The sequence below is a fragment of the Nycticebus coucang genome, chromosome 3, assembly GCF_027406575.1.
Source record: "Nycticebus coucang isolate mNycCou1 chromosome 3, mNycCou1.pri, whole genome shotgun sequence".
Taxonomy (NCBI): Eukaryota; Metazoa; Chordata; class Mammalia; order Primates; family Lorisidae; genus Nycticebus; species Nycticebus coucang.
In genome coordinates this window covers 130,328,628-130,347,037 of record NC_069782.1, presented here as the reverse complement: position 1 = coordinate 130,347,037, position 18,410 = coordinate 130,328,628, and the positions used below count along the sequence as shown (strand labels likewise).

At 56.0% G+C, this 18,410-nt stretch overlaps 1 protein-coding gene and 1 long non-coding RNA gene across 2 annotated transcripts in view; one reads left to right on the top strand and one right to left on the bottom strand.

Annotated features, from left to right (window-relative positions):
• LOC128582414 (uncharacterized) overlaps positions 1-3,408 on the bottom strand; it is a 49,226-nt gene extending 45,818 nt beyond the window's left edge. The window contains exon 1 of the long non-coding RNA XR_008379044.1: positions 2,832-3,408. This is a non-coding gene — a long non-coding RNA (uncharacterized LOC128582414). The remainder of the gene's footprint in view (positions 1-2,831) is intronic.
• A 389-nt stretch (positions 3,409-3,797) lies between these two features.
• LBX1 (ladybird homeobox 1) lies at positions 3,798-6,381 on the top strand. The gene is made up of 2 exons (XM_053586324.1): positions 3,798-4,122; positions 4,812-6,381. The coding sequence occupies exons 1-2, from the start codon at positions 3,798-3,800 to the stop codon at positions 5,330-5,332; spliced, it is 846 nt and encodes a 281-aa protein (XP_053442299.1). The 3' UTR covers positions 5,333-6,381.
• The last annotated feature ends 12,029 nt before the right edge of the window (positions 6,382-18,410 follow it).

The following is an 18,410-nucleotide window of genomic DNA, read 5'->3' as shown; positions in this document are numbered from 1 at the left end:
GATTTCAGATCAGATACTCTCAGGTACAGGTGAGAATTCACTTGTCCAGCTGGCTCTGGGTGGGGAGGCCTCAGAGTGCAAGGCCCCAGAAGGGGGTTGGGCAGAGATTAGATCTGGGTATGTTCTGTCACAGCAAGCTCTACTCCTCTCCCCTCTCAGATCCTCATAATATCTAAACTCCTCTGAGGGGAGATAATCCATGCCCAAACGGATTTCCTTCCATATTACACAATCATTCATACTCCCATTTTCTCTATGAAAACTCATTCAACCAATATTTAGTGGGAGCTGAGTGTCCACCAGGTTTGGACAGGTCCAAGGTAGATTCAGTCTCTTGCCATCAAGGATTTCAAAATCAGGCTGGGAGCGAGACCACAAACCTAAAATACACCTGGTTGCTAAGCAGGAGGGGTGTGGCAGATTTGGGCTTCTAGGAGTCCAAAATATTCTAGGAATCCCCACATGGGGTTTTAAGGGAATGGAGATAGGGTTGGACAAAGGGGTTGGGTAAAGGTTGGTGGGGGAAGTTGGGCTGGTTTTTGAAGGTGGCCTGGAAGAGGGGATGGGGGGGCAGATGGAATTGAAACAAAACACAGGATGGTACCATGTATTGCCCCCACCCAGCTGTGTGTTAAGCCTGATTGTGTTTGGCCAAGATGTCAATAAATTAGGCCAAAAAGCAAAATCGTGGGATTGGGCATTAGGTTCAGGGTAGCCAGGAAAGAGGAGGTTTAGTGAGCGGAGGTTAATACAGCAGACAATTGTGGAGCGTCCTTTCCACCTTAACACAGTATGGCTAAAGACTAAAGGTCTCAAAACTGGCTATCAGGACAAGCCTTCCTGGCAGCCTCTCAGTAACCCTGAACTCCACTGGTCTTGAGGAACTGGGAGATGGGCTATAGCAGGGACTTGGCTTGTCTTTAAGGTCCTCTTTGCAGGAGCAATACTAGGTATGGAGACTGGAGTGGACAGGAAAGGGGAGGAGGTTTAGAGAAAGCATCAAAATCTCTCTCTCTCTTTCTCTCTCTCTCTCTCTCATCCCCAGACTCAAGGGTTTTAATTGGGAGAGGCCTCCCTGCTAGGGAGGGTGTGGCTTGCCTAAAGCTTTGGGTCAGAGGATTGGGGTTATGGCAGGAAAGGGCTGAGGTGAGGTCCTGAGAGCAGACCCCTTTGGAGTGTCCAAGCTATTGGATTCAGCTCCTTGGCGCCCTCTCCCTCAAGTCCCTCTCACTGATCTCCACTGTGGAAGGTCCAACATCACCTTCCTGGACAGCAGGGATGTATCACAGATAGGCTTGCCCTGGGGATGGGTCTGCAGCTCTGGGAAATCCCCAGTCTCACTGTTCCTGCCTCTGAGCACCTGTCATCTTCCCAAAAATGCAGAACAAAGATGAAAAGGGGGTAGGGAACTCTTTCCAACGCTCTCAGCCCTAGGGCCCCAAAGAAGAATCCTTTCTCCCTAAACAATCCCTTTTACTCCAGGGAACTGAAAGCCATGATTCCAGACAAATAAGGAAATGTGAGATAATGAAACCTATCTCTGCTGTGCAGAGGCCCTGATGCTGAAGGCATTGAGAAAGAACTTGCTCCCTGCCTTAGCTGGGCTAAGCCTTGTAGTTGAGCTTAGCCCACTCCCTTTCCCGGGCAGTATTAGGGCAAGAAGTCTTATTCTTCCCATCCCAACCTCTGGCCTGGGTCACAAGTCCTTGCATTGGCCTCTCTGGGCCCTTCTCCGGTCCAAGCAGTGGTGCCTGACCACACAGCCTGCCCAGGAGTTTACAAACAAAGCCAGCCTGGGCTGTGCATACGGGGAGAACAGCTCTTCCTGCCTTAACTCCAACTCCCCTTCTTCCCCTCCTATCTCCAAGGGCAGAAATGGAAAATTAGGCAGGGAAGGCCAACGGTCCTACACAAACCAGACCGTGGAGCAAGAGAGAAGAGGGCAGCCCTGCTGGGGTTTCCCAGCTGGGGCACCTCAGGGAAATGAAAGACAGCTCAGGCTCCTACACGCCTTATACCCACAGGTTCAAGTACACTTACACAAATAATACACATGGAGAGCCACACTCGAATAAATACACATACTCAAAAGCAAACACCTTCCAATAATGCACACAAAATGCTCACAGATTGCAGGCCCTAGGGTCCTCAGCCCCCTGCCTGACTGGAACCTGGGCCTCCCGGCCAGTTCCTGAGAACGGAGCCCCAGCCGTAGGCCTGGCCCCTCGGCCCCCGCCTCGCATCCGGAACAGCTGGAGTCGACCGGGCGGTGCACTCGAGCCGGGCGCTGGGCTAGGCGGGGCGGGCAGCGGGGCCCCTGCCCGGCCCGGGCAGAGCGCAGCGGGGAGGCCCCAAGCCTCCCCGTTAGCCCCCCGCACCTGGTGCGGCTGCAGGTCAGAGGCCCGCCATCAGGCCGCTGTGGCCCCAGCCGGCCCGGAGAGCTGCTGCTGGAGAAAAGAGTGTGCAAGATTGCCAGAGGAGGTAGGGCGGCCGCTTCGGGCTCAGGCCGGGAGTGAGGCGCCCGGAGCCACCCCTAACTCCCCCACCCCTCCGCCTCTCGGCGTGGAGAAGGCTGAGCTCTCCGACTAGCCCCCTCCCCCGGCCCCTGGAGTCCTCCACCCTCTTTCCGCGTCCCCACCCTGGGCTGCGGAGATGGTTCTGACCTCCTGCGGGCCAGCTCCGGGGCTTCAGATCCCCTCTCTTTAGGCGGGTGGCCCAGGACAGAGCGTGAGGGGCAAGATGGTCAGGGGAAGAGACGCTGGATTCTAGATCTCGGCTGGAGAAGGTCCACGCTGGGTGGTAGCGGGGTCCACCCGGAGCCTTGGTCTTACCTGGCCCGCACGGCTGCCGGGTCCCTCCCCGGCTGAAGTTCCCGCCACCCTTCTTGAGCTCTACATCCCGGGTCGGAGAGTCTGAGACCGCTGGGCTGGTGCTGCCAGGCGGGCGGGAGGCGGGTGAACCGGGAGAACGGCTCTCAGTTTGGGGTGGGGGGGCGGTGGCTTTTCAGTAATCCGAGGTTCGAGTGCAATAAAGGCGCTGCTAATGTAATTTACAAACATCTCGGGCCGAGCGCGGCTCAGCGCCCGGACTGACAGGCGCATTAGGCAGGCTAATTCCAGCCGGCTCCTCCTACCCCCGGCCCGCTAATTAATGAGCTTCCCAACTTAGAGCCGCCTGCATTGGACAGAGAGAGAGTGAAACAGAGGGCGAGGGAGTGGGAGAGAAGGAGAGAGACGGGGGGAGCAGCGGAGAGAGAGGGAGGGAGGGAGGGAGAGAGAGAACACAGAAGAGGAGAGAAAGAAAGGAAAGAGAAAGAGAAGTGCTGCTGCAGATAATTGATTACTCCTCCATCAAGGCTAACTTGTTAGCAATAGTCAATTGCCCCGTCTCTCTGCCTCCCTCTCAGTCCGGGATCGGCGCCCTAGCCTTGGCTCTTCCAATTGCGGCCGCCAGGACCCCGGGCCAGGAGCCGCCACTGAGCCACCTGACACCTTTAAATAGCACCGGGGCTGGCGAAACTGGAGCCCCGCGCGGCGCGCCCCGGCTCTGGCCCGGGATTGCTGGAAGCCCCGGCAGCGGCCACGGCGCCCGCGTCAGCGCTCTCCTCCCGGGGCCCTGCGCTGCTCTGCCCGCCTCAGCCGCTGTGCTAATCGGCCCCGCTCCTGGCCTGCTCTCGGCTCAGTGCGGCCTCCTTCCTACCCGCCGCTGCCCGCCCGCGCCGTCCGGCGCCCGAGCTGCCCGCGGGCTGGGTCGCCGTGGCCCGAGCCGCCCCGGCCGGGCCCCCGAACGAGGCGGAGATGACTTCCAAGGAGGACGGCAAGGCGGCGCCGGGGGAGGAGCGGCGGCGCAGCCCGCTGGACCACCTGCCGCCGCCCGCCAACTCCAACAAGCCGCTGACGCCTTTCAGCATCGAGGACATCCTCAACAAGCCGTCGGTGCGGAGAAGTTACTCGCTGTGTGGGGCGGCGCACCTGCTGGCCGCCGCGGACAAGCACGCGCCGGGCGGCTTGCCCCTGGCGGGCCGCGCGCTGCTTTCGCAGACCTCGCCGCTGTGCGCTCTGGAGGAGCTAGCCAGCAAGACCTTTAAGGGGCTGGAGGTCAGCGTCCTGCAGGCAGCCGAAGGTAGGCGCCGCTACTCGTTTATCCTGCACCCAGTGCCCCGTGCCTTGCACGCTTCGTGCCCTATGCCTCCGTCCGCCTCTACCCGAGCCTGCCGCCAGGGCCCTTCCTGCTGGGAGTGGAGCTAGGTGGGATGAACCTAGTACCTATTTTTTAGGGATCGCTGTGTTGGCCAAAGTCTGGATGACCTGAGCGGTGGCAGGAACCCAAACTCTCTCTGCAGTCTGAGTGCTTTGCCGGGCTCCCTCCTATTTCTGGTGGCCTGAGATCTCCCAGCCCTGCTCTTTGGGGTGGGGAATCTTTTTTGGGGTGGAGAATCGTACGGGGAACTTCTGGGTAGGGTAGAGTCAGGGTGATTGGGAAAGGTTAACGAAACAACGTTCACACTGCATTGGAGTCCCTGTCTGGTGTTCTCCTGCTCTCAGACTTTGGGTCTTTCAAAACAACTCTGGGAGGAGGTCAGAGACCAAAACAATTTTTTCTTTGGGACTTCCGGGACACCAGAGACAGAAGAAGGAGTTTTGCCATAGCTGAAGCTTGCTTGCCTTAGTGACGGAGGCGGAATTAAATCTGAGAAGGAAACGCAGACTGCAGGCCCCAAGTGCCTGGGTGGGGTAGGGAGTTACTGGGGGGAGAGCCAGGGTGGGGCTTCCTGTTTCCCAATATGAGCCTACACTGTCCTTTCCTCTCAGGCCGCGACGGGATGACCATCTTTGGGCAGCGGCAGACCCCCAAGAAGCGGCGAAAGTCGCGCACCGCTTTCACTAACCACCAGATCTACGAGTTGGAAAAGCGCTTCCTATACCAAAAGTACCTGTCCCCCGCCGATCGCGACCAAATCGCGCAGCAGCTGGGCCTCACCAACGCGCAGGTCATTACCTGGTTCCAGAATCGGCGCGCCAAGCTCAAGCGGGACCTGGAGGAAATGAAGGCCGACGTGGAGTCCGCCAAGAAACTGGGCCCCAGCGGGCAGATGGACATCGTGGCGCTGGCCGAACTCGAGCAGAACTCGGAGGCCACAGGCGGCGGTGGTGGCGGCTGTGGCAGGGCCAAGTCCAGGCCTGGTTCTCCGGCGCTCCCCCCAGGCGCTCCGCAGGCCCCGGGCGCTGGGCCCCTGCAGCTCTCACCGGCCTCTCCGCTCACGGACCAGCCAGCCAGCAGCCAGGACTGCTCGGAGGACGAGGAAGACGAAGAGATCGATGTGGACGATTGAGCGGCGCCGGGATCTTCCGCTGCCTGGGCCCCTAACGCCCGCTGGTCGCCTCCTGGACCGGACCGCAGAGAGGAGCTGGGACCTCCTCTGGAACTCCCGCTTTCTCCCTTGTCTCTGGCCCCGGACTCGGCTCTCAGCAGCCGCCTCTTTCCTCTCGAAGCAATAAACCCCGGGCTGGCCGGCCGGGCCGGCCACCGCACGCGGCCTCAGCCGCCCCCGGAGCCCTCGCCGTGCAATTCTGTATGGCTTCTGTATAAATATTTAAACTTACATAGCGGGTTTTTCCCCATTGCAGCCTGATTTTTTTCTTTTATTTTTTTAAATCTCGGAGATTTCGGTGTTTTCAAAGCTCTTGGACTGCTGGGTTTGCTGAGGGCGAGGCAGAATCCAGGGCGGCGAACACAAACCTGCAGTCTAGAGGAGGGGGCAGCAACCGCTATTTTGATTTTTCTCTGCATGTGGCGAATGCACGGGCCCACTCCCTCCTCGCCGCCCTCGTCCTATTGCAGTTGACTTATTTCCTTCTGCCTGTTTTCCCGCTTGGGAAGGGGATGAGAGGGGTAGCTGGGTCCTGACTTGCAAGTTTCAAAATTGATCTTTCCTCTTCCACCCCAAGAGAAGTCTGTTTTCGATGCCATTTCTGTCTCCCAATGCCCACTAATGCTATTTTGAAGATTCTTCCCTCTCTCCCACATTTCCTTGCATTTCCTCAGACTGACTTCAGAAGTCCGAGTCTTAGGGACAATGCAGGGGAAAAATCAACCAACCAACCATCGAAAACAGAACCTAAAGCCCTAGAATTATTTTTTACTCTTTTTAGAATTTTTTTGCATGTGACAGAGACAGAGAGGAGGCCCACCCAAGTCCTTATCCCACCGCCTCTGCAGCTCTGGGTCTCTCTTGCTGTCCCCAACCCTATTCCTAACTGGACTTGGCCAGACAAGGGTGGCCAGATGAGGGTGGTCCTGAGTGCCCCTTCCCTGCTCCTGCCCTCTCCTCCCTGGACTGTACCCAAGGCCTCTTTCTCCAATAAAGTCTTTGCCATTTTACTAGAACCAGCGGTGACCTTGTCTGAGTGAGTGGCCGGCTTCGGAGAAGCAGCGGCAAGCTGGGCTTCTAGCTGCTGCTCCTCTCTGGTCACCCCAGCTTTGAAGATTTGTGGGGACTTTCAGGGCAGGCGTGAGAGTGAGGGGTGAGGGGCGAAAGGGAAGCAGCAGAAGGAGGCGCTTCTTGTTCATAATGCGGGTCAGCTACTAATTGCGGAAAGAAGCGGGATTCGCCAGGTCGGGGTAAACATCGAGGCGTGCAATACTAGGAGAAAATTCGCGTGTACTTGGGGGTTATCGCAGGCACAAAATTAGTGTGGAACGAAGGCTGGGGAGGAGGACTTGCTCTGTAGTTCCTGAGTGGCACCCCAGACCCTAGGGCATCGTGCCCAGTGCTCTGAGACCCGGGCTAAGCCGGGAGTGCAGCGTGGGTATCATTCAGTGTGACATCCCTGCTGAGCTTGGGGCTTTAAGTTTCGATCTTCCTTGGGAGTTGAGAGGGATGAGGCCAAAGGCAGCAAGAATAGGTTTAATTGAGCATATGGGCACCCGGAATTGTGAACCCAAAGCGTCTGAGTTGGGCTGACTTTCCGGTAACATCACAAATCCTGGGCCTGGAACTGGGTTAGGGACAGAAACATTATCTCTCAAAGACTCTCTGTGGTCTGCGGTGCCCCGAGGGCGGCTTGGGTGGGGGCTCAGGCTGCTTTCACTTTCCCAGAGTGGGTTTCTCTCTGGGCTTTTGTTGTCGCTGGGCTGGCGAGTGGCCACTGTCACCAGAGTAGGGTCCCTCCTCCAGGCCGCCCGACTCTATCTCCGCAAAATTGATGTGAGAAATGCGCATCTGGTCTCGGGCAGGAGACGAGGCAGGCGACGAGGCAGGCAATGGGGCCCTCGGGCCTAAGTCAGGAACGTGCATGTCCAGAGGAAACAGAAACAGGGAAAAAGGAGCTCAGAAAGACATTTCAAAAGCAGAGGAAGAAAGTGGACAGCCACAGCGAGACAGGGAGAGAAAAAGAGGAAAGGCTAGAGAGGGAGGAAGAAAGAGAGAGAGAGAAGGAGGAAGAAGGGGAGAGAAGGAAGGAGGTGGTCTGGCAGCCAGGCCAGCATGCGGCGGGTTCCTCTCGGGCGACATAAATCGCCCTCTCTTAGGATGGATGGGTCTGTAATTCGGAGCGCGGACCATGAAGGCCGGGACGAATGGGCCCGGGCGGCCGCTGACAGGCGACAATAGCCCGGCCCAGCCCCCCGTGGCTCCTGGTGCGGGCACGGCCGCGGCCCTCCGCAGCCCAGAGCGCGCCGGCGCTGGCGACCATATGGTTTTTGAATTTTCTTCACAATTTGTAGACAATTTGATGGATTAGGTCCCCGCGCGCGCCTCCCCGGCACAAAGGAGGCGCAGGGACCGCGGCGCGGCGGTCACCCGGGCATCTGCGCCCGCCGTGTGCACCCCCCCTTGTCCGGCCCCCGCCCCGCGCCCTAAGCCCCGGGCCGCCCGCCCAACACGCCCATGAATCTCAATGAAGCGGCCCTGGCACCTCCGGCCGCTCCCTGCTTCCAGGACCTGGGCTGGGCCCTGCTGAGTCCCTTCGGGCCGGGGGAGGCGGCCCCGGGGCTGAGCCCACCCGAGCTGCGGCGCCCGCGGGGCGCGCAGCTAAGCAGGCGCATCGGGGCTGAGGAGAAACGGGGCCATTTATCCGCCCGTCTAGTTAAAGCGGGTTATTTGTTTGCTTCTCCGGCCTCCCCTCCCCTCCCCCTTTCCTCCTCCCCCTCCCTTCCCCTTCTGCCTTTTATTCTTTTGTCTCTAAATGGATTTAATGAGCCTGAAAAACATGACAATTGAATATAACCAAGAAATAAAAAATAACGAGGGAGGAAGGAAAGAGGAAAAGAAAGAATGAAAGAAAGAAGGGGTCGGATTAATAAAATAAAGGGAAAATTCAATTCAGTTCGGCAAACGTTTGTTCTATCCCAGGCCGCTCAGGAAGCTGGGGAAATTGAAACGAATCAGATCCAGTTCTTGCCCTCAAGAAGCTCCCAGTCTAGTGGGCAAGACCCGCAGCACTCTTGGCGCTAAGGGAAGATCTGGACGAGGGTCAGGGAAATGCCACTTGAAAAACCCGGAGAGATGGCTTTGGGCTTCCAGGGTGGTGGGGACTTCACAAAGAAAGTGATAAGGAACCCAGGCCTTGAAAGACAAGAAGTATTTCGTTGTTTCTATAGGTCAGAGGAGGGTGGATGAAAGGGAAGACTGGATGGATGTCAGGAGGGAACAGGGAATGAGGTGTACAGTGTACCTCAGAACCCTGGGCTGAATCTGATGGGGAGACCCCGGGATGGTGCAGGCGCTTGGTCCTGCACAGTGTGGGGAGTGGATACGAGACACCTCATATTCTCTGGGGCTCTGAGGGATTCCATGCCTCCATTGTGCTCTGAGTGGGCTTCCAGAGCTCCGTCACTTTGTGAGGCTGTTGAGACCTGACTTTGCCCTGCCAAGTGCAGAGACTTATCTCCAGGCCTCACTGGGCAGACAGGCAGCAGGGAAGTTGGTAACAGTGGGCAAAAGCCTAGGGGCTTGGGCTTGGCGGTAGACAGAGGCCAGGGGCTGGGATCCAGGGAGGCCTGGAGCTCCAACTCACCTTTTTAGCTTTTGCATTTGTGATGAAGGCTGTTTTCTGGGCACGGGTGGGCTGGGAGCCTGGATGGTCTTGGGTTCACTTCAGGGGACCTGTAATGTCGCAGGGCCTAGAAGGGCACTCCTGGCCCTGGGCCTCTTAGCCAGCACCTGCCTGGCCCACTGGCCAGTTTCCGGATGCAGATGTGTGTTGGGTGTGCACCTAAAATGTGTACACTCCGTGACAGCAGGGCTAGTGCTTGAGTGTCTGTCCCTTCTCAGGGTCTGAAATGTACATTGTGTGAGAGGTTATAGGCCCTACTCCCATTCACAGGGCGAAGTTCGTTAAAGCTTGGGACCCTCTGAGCTGCCCATCCTTCAGCCGGCCAGAGTTCCATGACTGCCAGAGGCCGTTGCCAATCTGTTCCCAGAAGACTCCAGCCTCTATGCGGACCTACTTTCGATTCCAGGCTACCCAGGGGAAGGCTGGCCGGGCTTTGTCTCTCCTTTTCCCATTGGGCCCAGCCCAGCTTGCCAAATCCCGGGACTCCAGCAGTTTCTGTGGTCCAGGTCGAGGACCCCATCGAGAAGGGACAGGCCGGGCCACACTTCGTGATTCGGCTGGCTCGGCTTTCCCAACTGGCGGGCGGCGCCGGGTGAGGCCGGGAGGCGCAGTTCCTTATTTTACGAGGTGTCGGGCCAGTGTCAGACGCAGCTCCGATAAGTAATACTCCAGTCTGAGGGACCAGAACGTGGTAATTAATCCCAAAGACTTAAGTGTATTTTAGTTCAGGAGAAAAAAAATCACTAATTCAATCGTCCGGAAAATTGAAGTTTGATGCATGAGTCCCCCCTGAAAGGGACGGGCTGGGGCCTCGCACCTCCCCTCCGCCCCTGCCGGTCGCCGTGGGGACCCCCTCCTCCCCATCATTCTGAGACACCAGATCCAGAGAAGTCCACTCGCCCTGCCCTGTGCTTACCCGTCACCTGGATCCATGGACACTCAGCCTTTTTGCCTCACCCCCAACAACCAAACCCTCTTTCTCTGAACCCAGAAAGTGATTTGTGTGGACAGTATGTATGATCCCCAAACACGAGCACCTGGATAAGAGGCCATGGTGGGTAAGGTCGAGGGTATAAGGCATGTGAGAGAAGGGAGGAGATCCCCGAGCGGGCTGGGGTGGCCAGGGTCACTGAGCAGGAGGCTGTTGTAGTAAAGTGAAGTACATGTGGCTTGGAGGCGGGGTAGAAATGGGTGTGCTGGATGGCAGTAGTTGGGTAGGTGTGAGGAGTCGGTTGGGAATGGTTGCCTCCCTAGACTGTACACGCACAGGAATGGAGGTCTTGGCAAAGATTGGCAGGCCTTGGGGAGCCAACCTGACCCCTGCATGTATCTATAGGTGAAAAGAACAGGCTCCTGGGGAGCAAAGAATGGTGGGGGTTCCTGGGCTTGGTACACAAGTGTATGCAAGGCCAATAACTAGGAGAGAGAAGAACCCCTGGAATCCCACCTCTGCACTCCCAGGTCCAAGGCTGCACTAGCAAATCTCCCTGTCTCCTCCTAACAGCTGCCAGCTCTGGGAGAGATTTGAGGCTGTGAGAGTATGTTTGGTGAGCTGTGGGGGGGGGGGGAAGGGTGTGTTCCTGAGTGTGTCATGGAGCATGTGCAACTCAGAGACTGAGCATGTATGGCTGATTGATGGAACTGGAGTGTGGGACTGGGTGTATGCTGCTGTGTTGATGTGAATGATTGTTGCAAACTAGTGTGTGCAGCTAGGTGTGACTAAGTTTGTGCGATGAAGAGGAAAAAAGTAAATCTGTCACTGGAGTGGGTATGACCCGAAGGTGAGCAATGCCTGGGGTGTGTGCAGGGAGCTGGGCGGATAACTGGGAGAATGAATATTGATGTGGAACTGAAGCTACAGACAGCCAGAATCCTAGCTCAACCAGACTAGTCAAATTTATTTACATTTATAAAACTAGGGGCAGAGGCAGGGACAGAACTGTTAGCTTGGGTGTGAGTTTATTCTGAGGGCAGCTGGGAATATTGAATGAGCACTGTGCAGGCAGAGACTCTTTGAGAACAGGTTGTGTATGTGGGTCCTCTGCTGTGAGGTTGGGTAATAGCCAGGCTGGCCTGCTTGCTCCCTGCCATTCGAGTTGGTCACTAGGCTGCACGTTTGTCTCCGGAGTGCTCTGCAGACCTACACTTGGCTGCTCCAGTCCTAGGTAGCAGCTTCCTCAGCTCATTCAAGGAGAGTTTCCTTCCTCAAAGGAGCAGCTTCCCTCAGCTCATTTAAGGGGAGTTTCTCCTCCTTGTAGGGTCAGGGCTGCCCAAATTGGGGAGGACACAAATGGCAATGTGCAGGTGTGGGAATATCAGATGGAAGATGCTGCCAGCAGGATTGGGAGCAAGCGAGTCCTGCCACTTTGGAGTCTGGTCTCTGTGTGTGCAAATGTGTCAGAGATTGCTGTGCATTCATTCAGTGTATGCAGGGGCACATGCAGGCTTCCCCATGAAAGGGTGGATGTAGCTAGTTGTTTGAATGTGGGTGGATGAGGTGGGGAAGGGAGACTGGTTACCTGTGGGTATCCAGGGGCCCGGGTAGGTTTAGTTGTCATCAAGCACATACAGGAGTACAGGACGAGTTGTAGCCACAGCTGGATCTGGATGTGACATCTGAGCACATAAGATGGAAGTGGGTATCTGCACCAGTCCTCCCAAATTCAGGAGTGGGTTTAGGGCTCTGTAGATATGGAGACCTAGGCTGTTAAGTCCCCTCCAACAAAAAAATGACAGCCTTCCTCTCCCCTTCATAACTCCTACTCCCAACCCAGAGGCTGGGATAGAGGCCAACGTAGAAAAGAGGTGAGTGACCCCCTCCATCCCCCAGAGGCTGTTCAAGGTGAAGTGTCTGGATCTCCATAGGGACTGTCTCCTCTCTCCTGATGTCATCACTGGTCCTATCGATCTGGCTGCTTTAATGTCTCCCTGGGACCACACATCCACATGTAGATGAAGGGTAAGCCCAGGAAGGCCCACAGGCCCACAGCCATTCCAGAACACCCATAATACAAGCATCCCAGAAACTGCAAACACACACAAGGCAGGCATCCGTTTACACAGACTGACAATGCAGAAACCCAGTACACAACCACAATGACACAAACATGGTGCCTGGAAAACACAGTGTGGTCACATATGACATAGCTCGTCCATCCAAATACAGGCAGCCAGTAGCACACACAAGAATTAAACAGTCATACATATACTCCATCTCCACTGTTACACACACACCACATGCTCCAGGACAGAGGCACAGCTCACAGTACTGTACGCACACAAGGCACAAGCTTCCTGACAGTTTATGCAAACACTGGAGTGAGGTGGGCACTAGCTGGTTTAGGCAACTTTTGTGGAAATTCTGCCAGTGTTGTGATGTTTTGAGGGGTTTTCAATTGCAGAGAGGGCAGCCAGCAGCAGACAAGGGTTGGTGGCGCAGGGAGGTTCCCACTGCACCACCAGTGCAGGTTTCCCACTGAAAAACCAAGTCCCCAACCACCCCGAAATGCAATCAAAGCTACTGCTGCCCACCCGCCCTGCACAATGGCTCTGGCTGGAGTCGTTATCATTTTTGTTAACTTTTTATCGACTGTTTGCTAGATGGCGTGTCAGTAAAGTGTATGATTTGAGATGAAAAATTAGGCAGATTAACCTGAGGGGAGAGCCTGATTGATTACTAAATAGGATCAATTTGAAAGTTTTAGTCCTGGCGTTTCTGCAGAGCCTCTTAATACTTCAAACTTCAATTTTACGGGCGATTGAACTAAGCATGTTTCTGACAAAATTGATATATGTATTAATTTGCTTTAACTGGTGATTAATTACTCTCCACTGAAAGAATTATATGGAGCTGTTTGCCTGCGATTTGCATATTAATCAAATTCTAGTTGATAATTCCGCTGGTGGGGGTGTCAGGGGCGGGGCGTGGGGCTTGAGGGTGTGATGGGGTGTTTGTGCGTGTGCCGGTGTGTGCGCGGTGTGTGTGGGGGCTCCCAACCCCCTCCCTTTGGTCGCTCCCTGCTTAGCTGCCAGTTTAGTGCATTAAAACCAAAGATGCAGAACGAGTTTGCCCGGCTATTTGGCGGGAGCAGAAATTGCCTGTCCGGTTTTATGATCTGCTCAGCCTGAGCAGCCGGGTCCTTAATGTCCCCTGTCAAAGTGTCCGCGATTTAAAGGGAAAACAGCCCCCACTTTAGCACCGCACCCGAATGACAAGGGACGAGGCAGGGAGAGCTCCCCCCTTAAATAACTCCCCGCCCCCCCCCCCAGGACCATGGTTTCTTGGTGGGCCCCAGCTCTGGGGACTCTTGGAAACAGTGCGGTGTCCTTGGAGTCAAACTCCCAGGATGCTCCAGTCATGAACCTCCTCCCCCAACATTCATATACATAGGGGCACATGAAGGCATGGCAGAGACCCAGAGAGATGGTCAGACACTGTCTCTTGAGCTGATGGGCAGGATAGCCACAGTCTTAGACACAAAAGTCACAGCTACCCAGTCCCAGGGCTATTCACTGAGACCCCTGCTCTCCAGCCTGTGTGTAGACACACTCAGTTACCCACATGCACACCCAGCCACACAGAAACTCACACACACAGGAAGATACATAGACACCCAAGTCACGTTCACACAGCTTCTCAGGCACACGTGGTCTCTCTCTCTCTCACACACACACACACATTTTCAGATCTACACACAGACCTCTTCTACACACATACCAAAGCATGAAGGCCCCTCACACAGGTTTCCTTGATGAGACATGCCCCAGACACCAGCCCACACCCTCCCTGGCGGTCCCCATTGCCCCCTCCCGGTCCCCTACTCCAGCCTGACTCTTTAAGCTAAAGCGGGTGGTGCCACCAAATCAACTTTTCCCATCTCCGGATTCGAAGGGTAGGAGTGTAATTAAAACCAGATAATTAATGAGACAATATTCCTCCAGCTACATCTTTAATGAACAAACCCCTTCAGGGCAACCTCTTCTTCTAGGCTCATTAAAGAGAAGAAAGTTGGGCGGCTCTGGGCGGCTCGCGGACTTCCCAGTGCGTTAATAACGAAACCAGGGTGGGTGTCTCAGCCCAGAGAGCGGGAGCCACAGCCGTGTTCCTCCGCTGGGCCCTTTTCACCACTGCTTTGACGTTTTGTGCCCCCGCTTATCCTGCCCTCCCCGCCCCAACCCTTTCACTGGCCTGGCCTCATTGTCTCAGGCCACCCCCTAGAGGCCCCGGATGTCCGTTCAGTGACCCCCGGCTCCACCTGCGCTTTTTCGTGTGTCCTCTCACCGGTACCCGGCAGGCCACACACTTGGACGCGGCCGGCGAAGGGCCTCCCAATCCCCCTTCACCATCTGGGCCCCCGAGTGCTCCAGGCCGACCGTTTGGATAGAGCTGGCTCTGTAGAAGGGAAATCGAGGTAAGGCAGGGGCCCGAGTCTCCCTCTGAAACTCACTACCCTATAGCATTTGACTGGCATTTGAGTTTCCATCCTGGGAACCAGTGGGCTGCAGGGGAGGTTGAGATGGAAATCAACTCGTTTTCCACATGCACCCTCGCTCACTCCCAAGTAGCGCGTGCTAGCAACCATATTAATGTGCACTCGCGCGCACGCGAGCATGGACACACAGAGATGCCCACTCGCTGGTGCACACAGTGCACGGTCGCTATGCCTGGGGTTCAGACTGGCCTGGGCCTTCCCCACGCCGCCTGAGGTCGCCCTTTGGTCATTTGTCTTCAGAATGGGAGCCTTTTTTGCTCTCTATCCAGCCTGGAGCGGATAAGTCAGCCGGGGAGACTGGGAGCCGGCAGCGCAGAGGGGGAGCAGAGCCCGGGGAGCCCGAGTCAGACCCGGGCAGCAGCGGTAACTCTGGCAGCGGCTCTGGCGGCAGCGCCTGCGTTTGCCTGCGCCGGCTTTTAGGGATGAGTTATGTGGTAATGAGCGAAGTAAATCTGCATGCGCAAAAGATGCTAATTACTCTTAATAGCCTACCCAGACGCCCCAAGACTGGAAACCCAGAAACGTAAATCTGCTCCCGATAAATATTTTTAATTGTGAAATTTCCTGGAAAGAAGACTTTGGGTACGCGGCCGAGGCACCCGGCTTTGGAGGGAGGAAAACTGCCCCACCCGGAAAACAGGGTCCAGAGTCAGGGTCCTGCGCGGGTGCAGCGGGCGCGGGCCGAGTGACCTGAACCAATCTGGCCTGCACTGGGTAAAGTTAGTGATGTATCGCATTAATTACTAGTGTGAGCTGCAAATGGTTTAAGGCCCAAGGAAAATTAATGGGAATCCAAATTCTAATTATGTAGCTGTTGTTAAAGAGTTTAACTAGATAGTCACGGAGAAAATTGGATTATGCATAGAAATATGCAGCCAGCGCACGCGGGCCGGGGGAGCGGTTGGGGGCCTGGCGCCCCCTGGCCTAGAGGACGCTCCTCCTCTACCAGGAAGGACAAGACCCACCCCAGCCCCAGCCCCAGCGTATAAAGATCTTTCCTGTTCTGAGGGCTGTGGCAGGGCGAGTCTCAGGCTGGGAGCTGAGGCCTAAGGTTGCAGAAGCGATTGCTTGGATGCGGGGATCAGTGTGGAAGTCCCGGGCGCCTGTATCCCTTGATCTGGGTAAGCCTTTGTGCCCATTTCTCAGACCGCAGGTCCTTGCTCTGGTTCTCAACTAATCCACCCTGCACGTCTTCTGATAACCATAATTACATCTGGGCGCTGTGAGTTTACATTTTTTCCACTGTCAGTTTAAGGAAATAACCACCAAATGGAAGCCCAATTATACTGAAGCCTCGTCATTCACTTTATTAAGGGCCCTGGATATGTTAACATTTTCGCAGGAAATGAGGTCTGATCAAGCAGCACTAATACCTCCGGCCTCGGGGAGGGGGCGGAGACTCTCAGGGGCGGGCTCCATTCCCCGGGAGGCCTAGGGCCGGTAGAACCAAAGCTGTCAAACTGTTGGCAAACCTTGTCGTGGCAGACACTCAACCCACCACTTCTCCCAGTTTCTCCCAGAATCTTGGATTCGTTCCGTTTGAGGTCACCCACTGGGCAAGCCTACATCTCAGGGTGCTGGGCTCGGAGCTACCGCCAGGGAAGTTGAGCGGACTTTGCAGCCCCAAAGGGAGAAGGAATCCTTTCAAGATCCTTTCCAGGGGATTAGTAACCCCAGCGACGCTGCTAACGCCTGTGGGGCCGGGCAAGGGGGCAGGGACTGTCAGGAAGCCCCTTCCCGGATCCCAGTCCCCGCCCCTATAGGATTCCGGATTTCTATCTCCCCTTCAGTGAGAATACATCCTGTCCCCGCCGCCCTCTGTTTCTGAGGGAGAAGCCAGTGGGTTCCGGTCTCACCAGGAGGCTTAGTCCGCTAGGCCTGACCCCGCCCTGCCGGTGGCTTTAAGTACCGCTCATCGGGTCTCGACTTCCTACATTCCTGGATGGGTGGCCAGGCGGGACCAACGCCTGCAGTAGAGCGGCCGCTCGATCTCTCCAGGTCTTCCTTTCGCTCCCCACAGGTTCCCCGACTGAACTGGGAGGGTGAGGAGTGGAATGGGGAGGGATGGGACCTTCGGCCAAACGTCGGGGAGATAGGGATGGGCTGGAGGGAGGACACCCCGTTTGGGGCATCGGTTTCTAATTTACAGGCGGTGGTGGAAAGCCAGGGTGGTGCTCCATGGATCAGTCCAGGGAAGGCCTCAGGCAGAGAAAGGTGCACAGCGCGGGGACGTCCTTGAGGGACTAATTCTGACCAGGGGAGCGGGTCTGAGTTACACACATATAGAGCCCCCTGCCCCTTTCCTTTTTGGCTCCCCTGGAGGATCAGTTCCTTGAGGATTGGAGTAGGTTCTCCAAATCAGGTGAAGCTGCTTAGGGTGTCCGAAAAAAGAGCAAGGAAGTGAGCTCAGAGGTGCGGAAATCCACACCTTCTGCTCTCCCCAGTCCCAAGAGGTGGAGCCTGGCAAGCGCAGGTGCACATGCGCTGACCCACAAATCTTGGGGAGAAAGACAGATGGGCGTGCTCTTGTATTACTGACTCCCAGGCTGAATCTGAACTCCAAAACCCTAATTCTTCTCCAGTGGCCTCCATGGAATAGAATCCATAAATTCGGAGAGGCAGGTGTGCCGACGTCAGACTGAGACCCTGAATTCCTCGCCTCTCTCTACCTTCCAAAGAAGGTCGGAGGACGCATCCTCTAGTCCTTTCGGCGCGTGTCAAGCCTTCAGCCTCCTCTTCATCTTTCCTCTTCATGCCTCCGGGAACAACGGCTGCTGTTCTCTGTTTCACTGAGAAGGATCCTTATACCCTGGCTCCTTCTTCCTCCAGCCCTCTCGGGTCTCCCAGCCGGCCCTCTCCACTAGAGCCCTGCTCTTTAAAATCCCGCGCTTCTCTGTGACGCGAGCTTCGAGCGCCACTTAGTGGCATTTATGAAGACGCTCAACAGCAGCTCGCCCCCTTCCGCCACCCCTCTCCCGCACCTACCCAACCGGAACCTCAATACCCACCCTGGCGCCGTCTCATTCTCAAAGCCCCAGCCCTTATATGAGTACGCTACCCCTCACGGTAGACAACTACCCCATTTTCTAGCACGTAGCCTTTAGTAGGGGCCTGCTGCAAGGTATATAGCAGGGCTGTAGTTGGGGAGGGCTCCCAATTCGAACCCACAGATACAGGAACGCTCAGGGTCCGGGTGTGGGGTGAGGCTGAGGAAGGGACCATCTCATGTCTCTGCTGTTAGAGAGCTAGAAAGATCCTCCTTGGGCTGTTGCAAGCGGCTGCTCTCTTTTCGGGTTGAGTTCTTAAAGGGGAAGTTATGAGCCTCTAGTCATCCTTGTTCTTACCCCCAGCCCAGCCCCGAGCCTCAGTCACCCTTACACTACGAGCAAAATCAGAAGCCCGCCGGCTCTCGCAATTCTGGTCCCCGCACCGGCCTGGGCGCGAGAAAAGTTAGGCAAGAGCTCCCTCTGCTGTCATCTTTGCACTACTGCAGCTGTCGCGCTGAGGGTTTCGACATTGCTAATTTGATTTGCTGGCCTTCGCAAATGGGCAGCAGGGCTTCTCCGGGCTTCAGGGGTTTGCGCAGGGAAAGGTTGACGCAGTGTTGCTGAGTTCCACCCTCACTGCTGGTTCTTCATTGATTTTACTGCTTCCATCTTGTTTCTGGGGTCAGCTGCCCCCAACTGACATGGTGCCTGGAAAGTTTGAAATTTCTTCCCCTACACCACGTGTATACATATATCAAAACGTCATGGCTCGGCGCTCGTACCTCAGTGGTTAGGGAGCCGGTCACATACCCCGCTGTGAGGTTCGACCCCGGCTGGGCCTGGTAAACAACAATGATAGCTACAACAAAAAAATA

Coding starts and splice junctions, on each gene's coding strand:
- LBX1 (XM_053586324.1), top strand. CDS start 3,798: ATGACTTCCAAGGAGGACGGCAAGGCGGCGCCGGGGGAGGAGCGGCGG. Junction 4,123..4,811: donor CGTCCTGCAGGCAGCCGAAG/GTAGGCGCCGCT, acceptor CTTTCCTCTCAG/GCCGCGACGGGATGACCATC.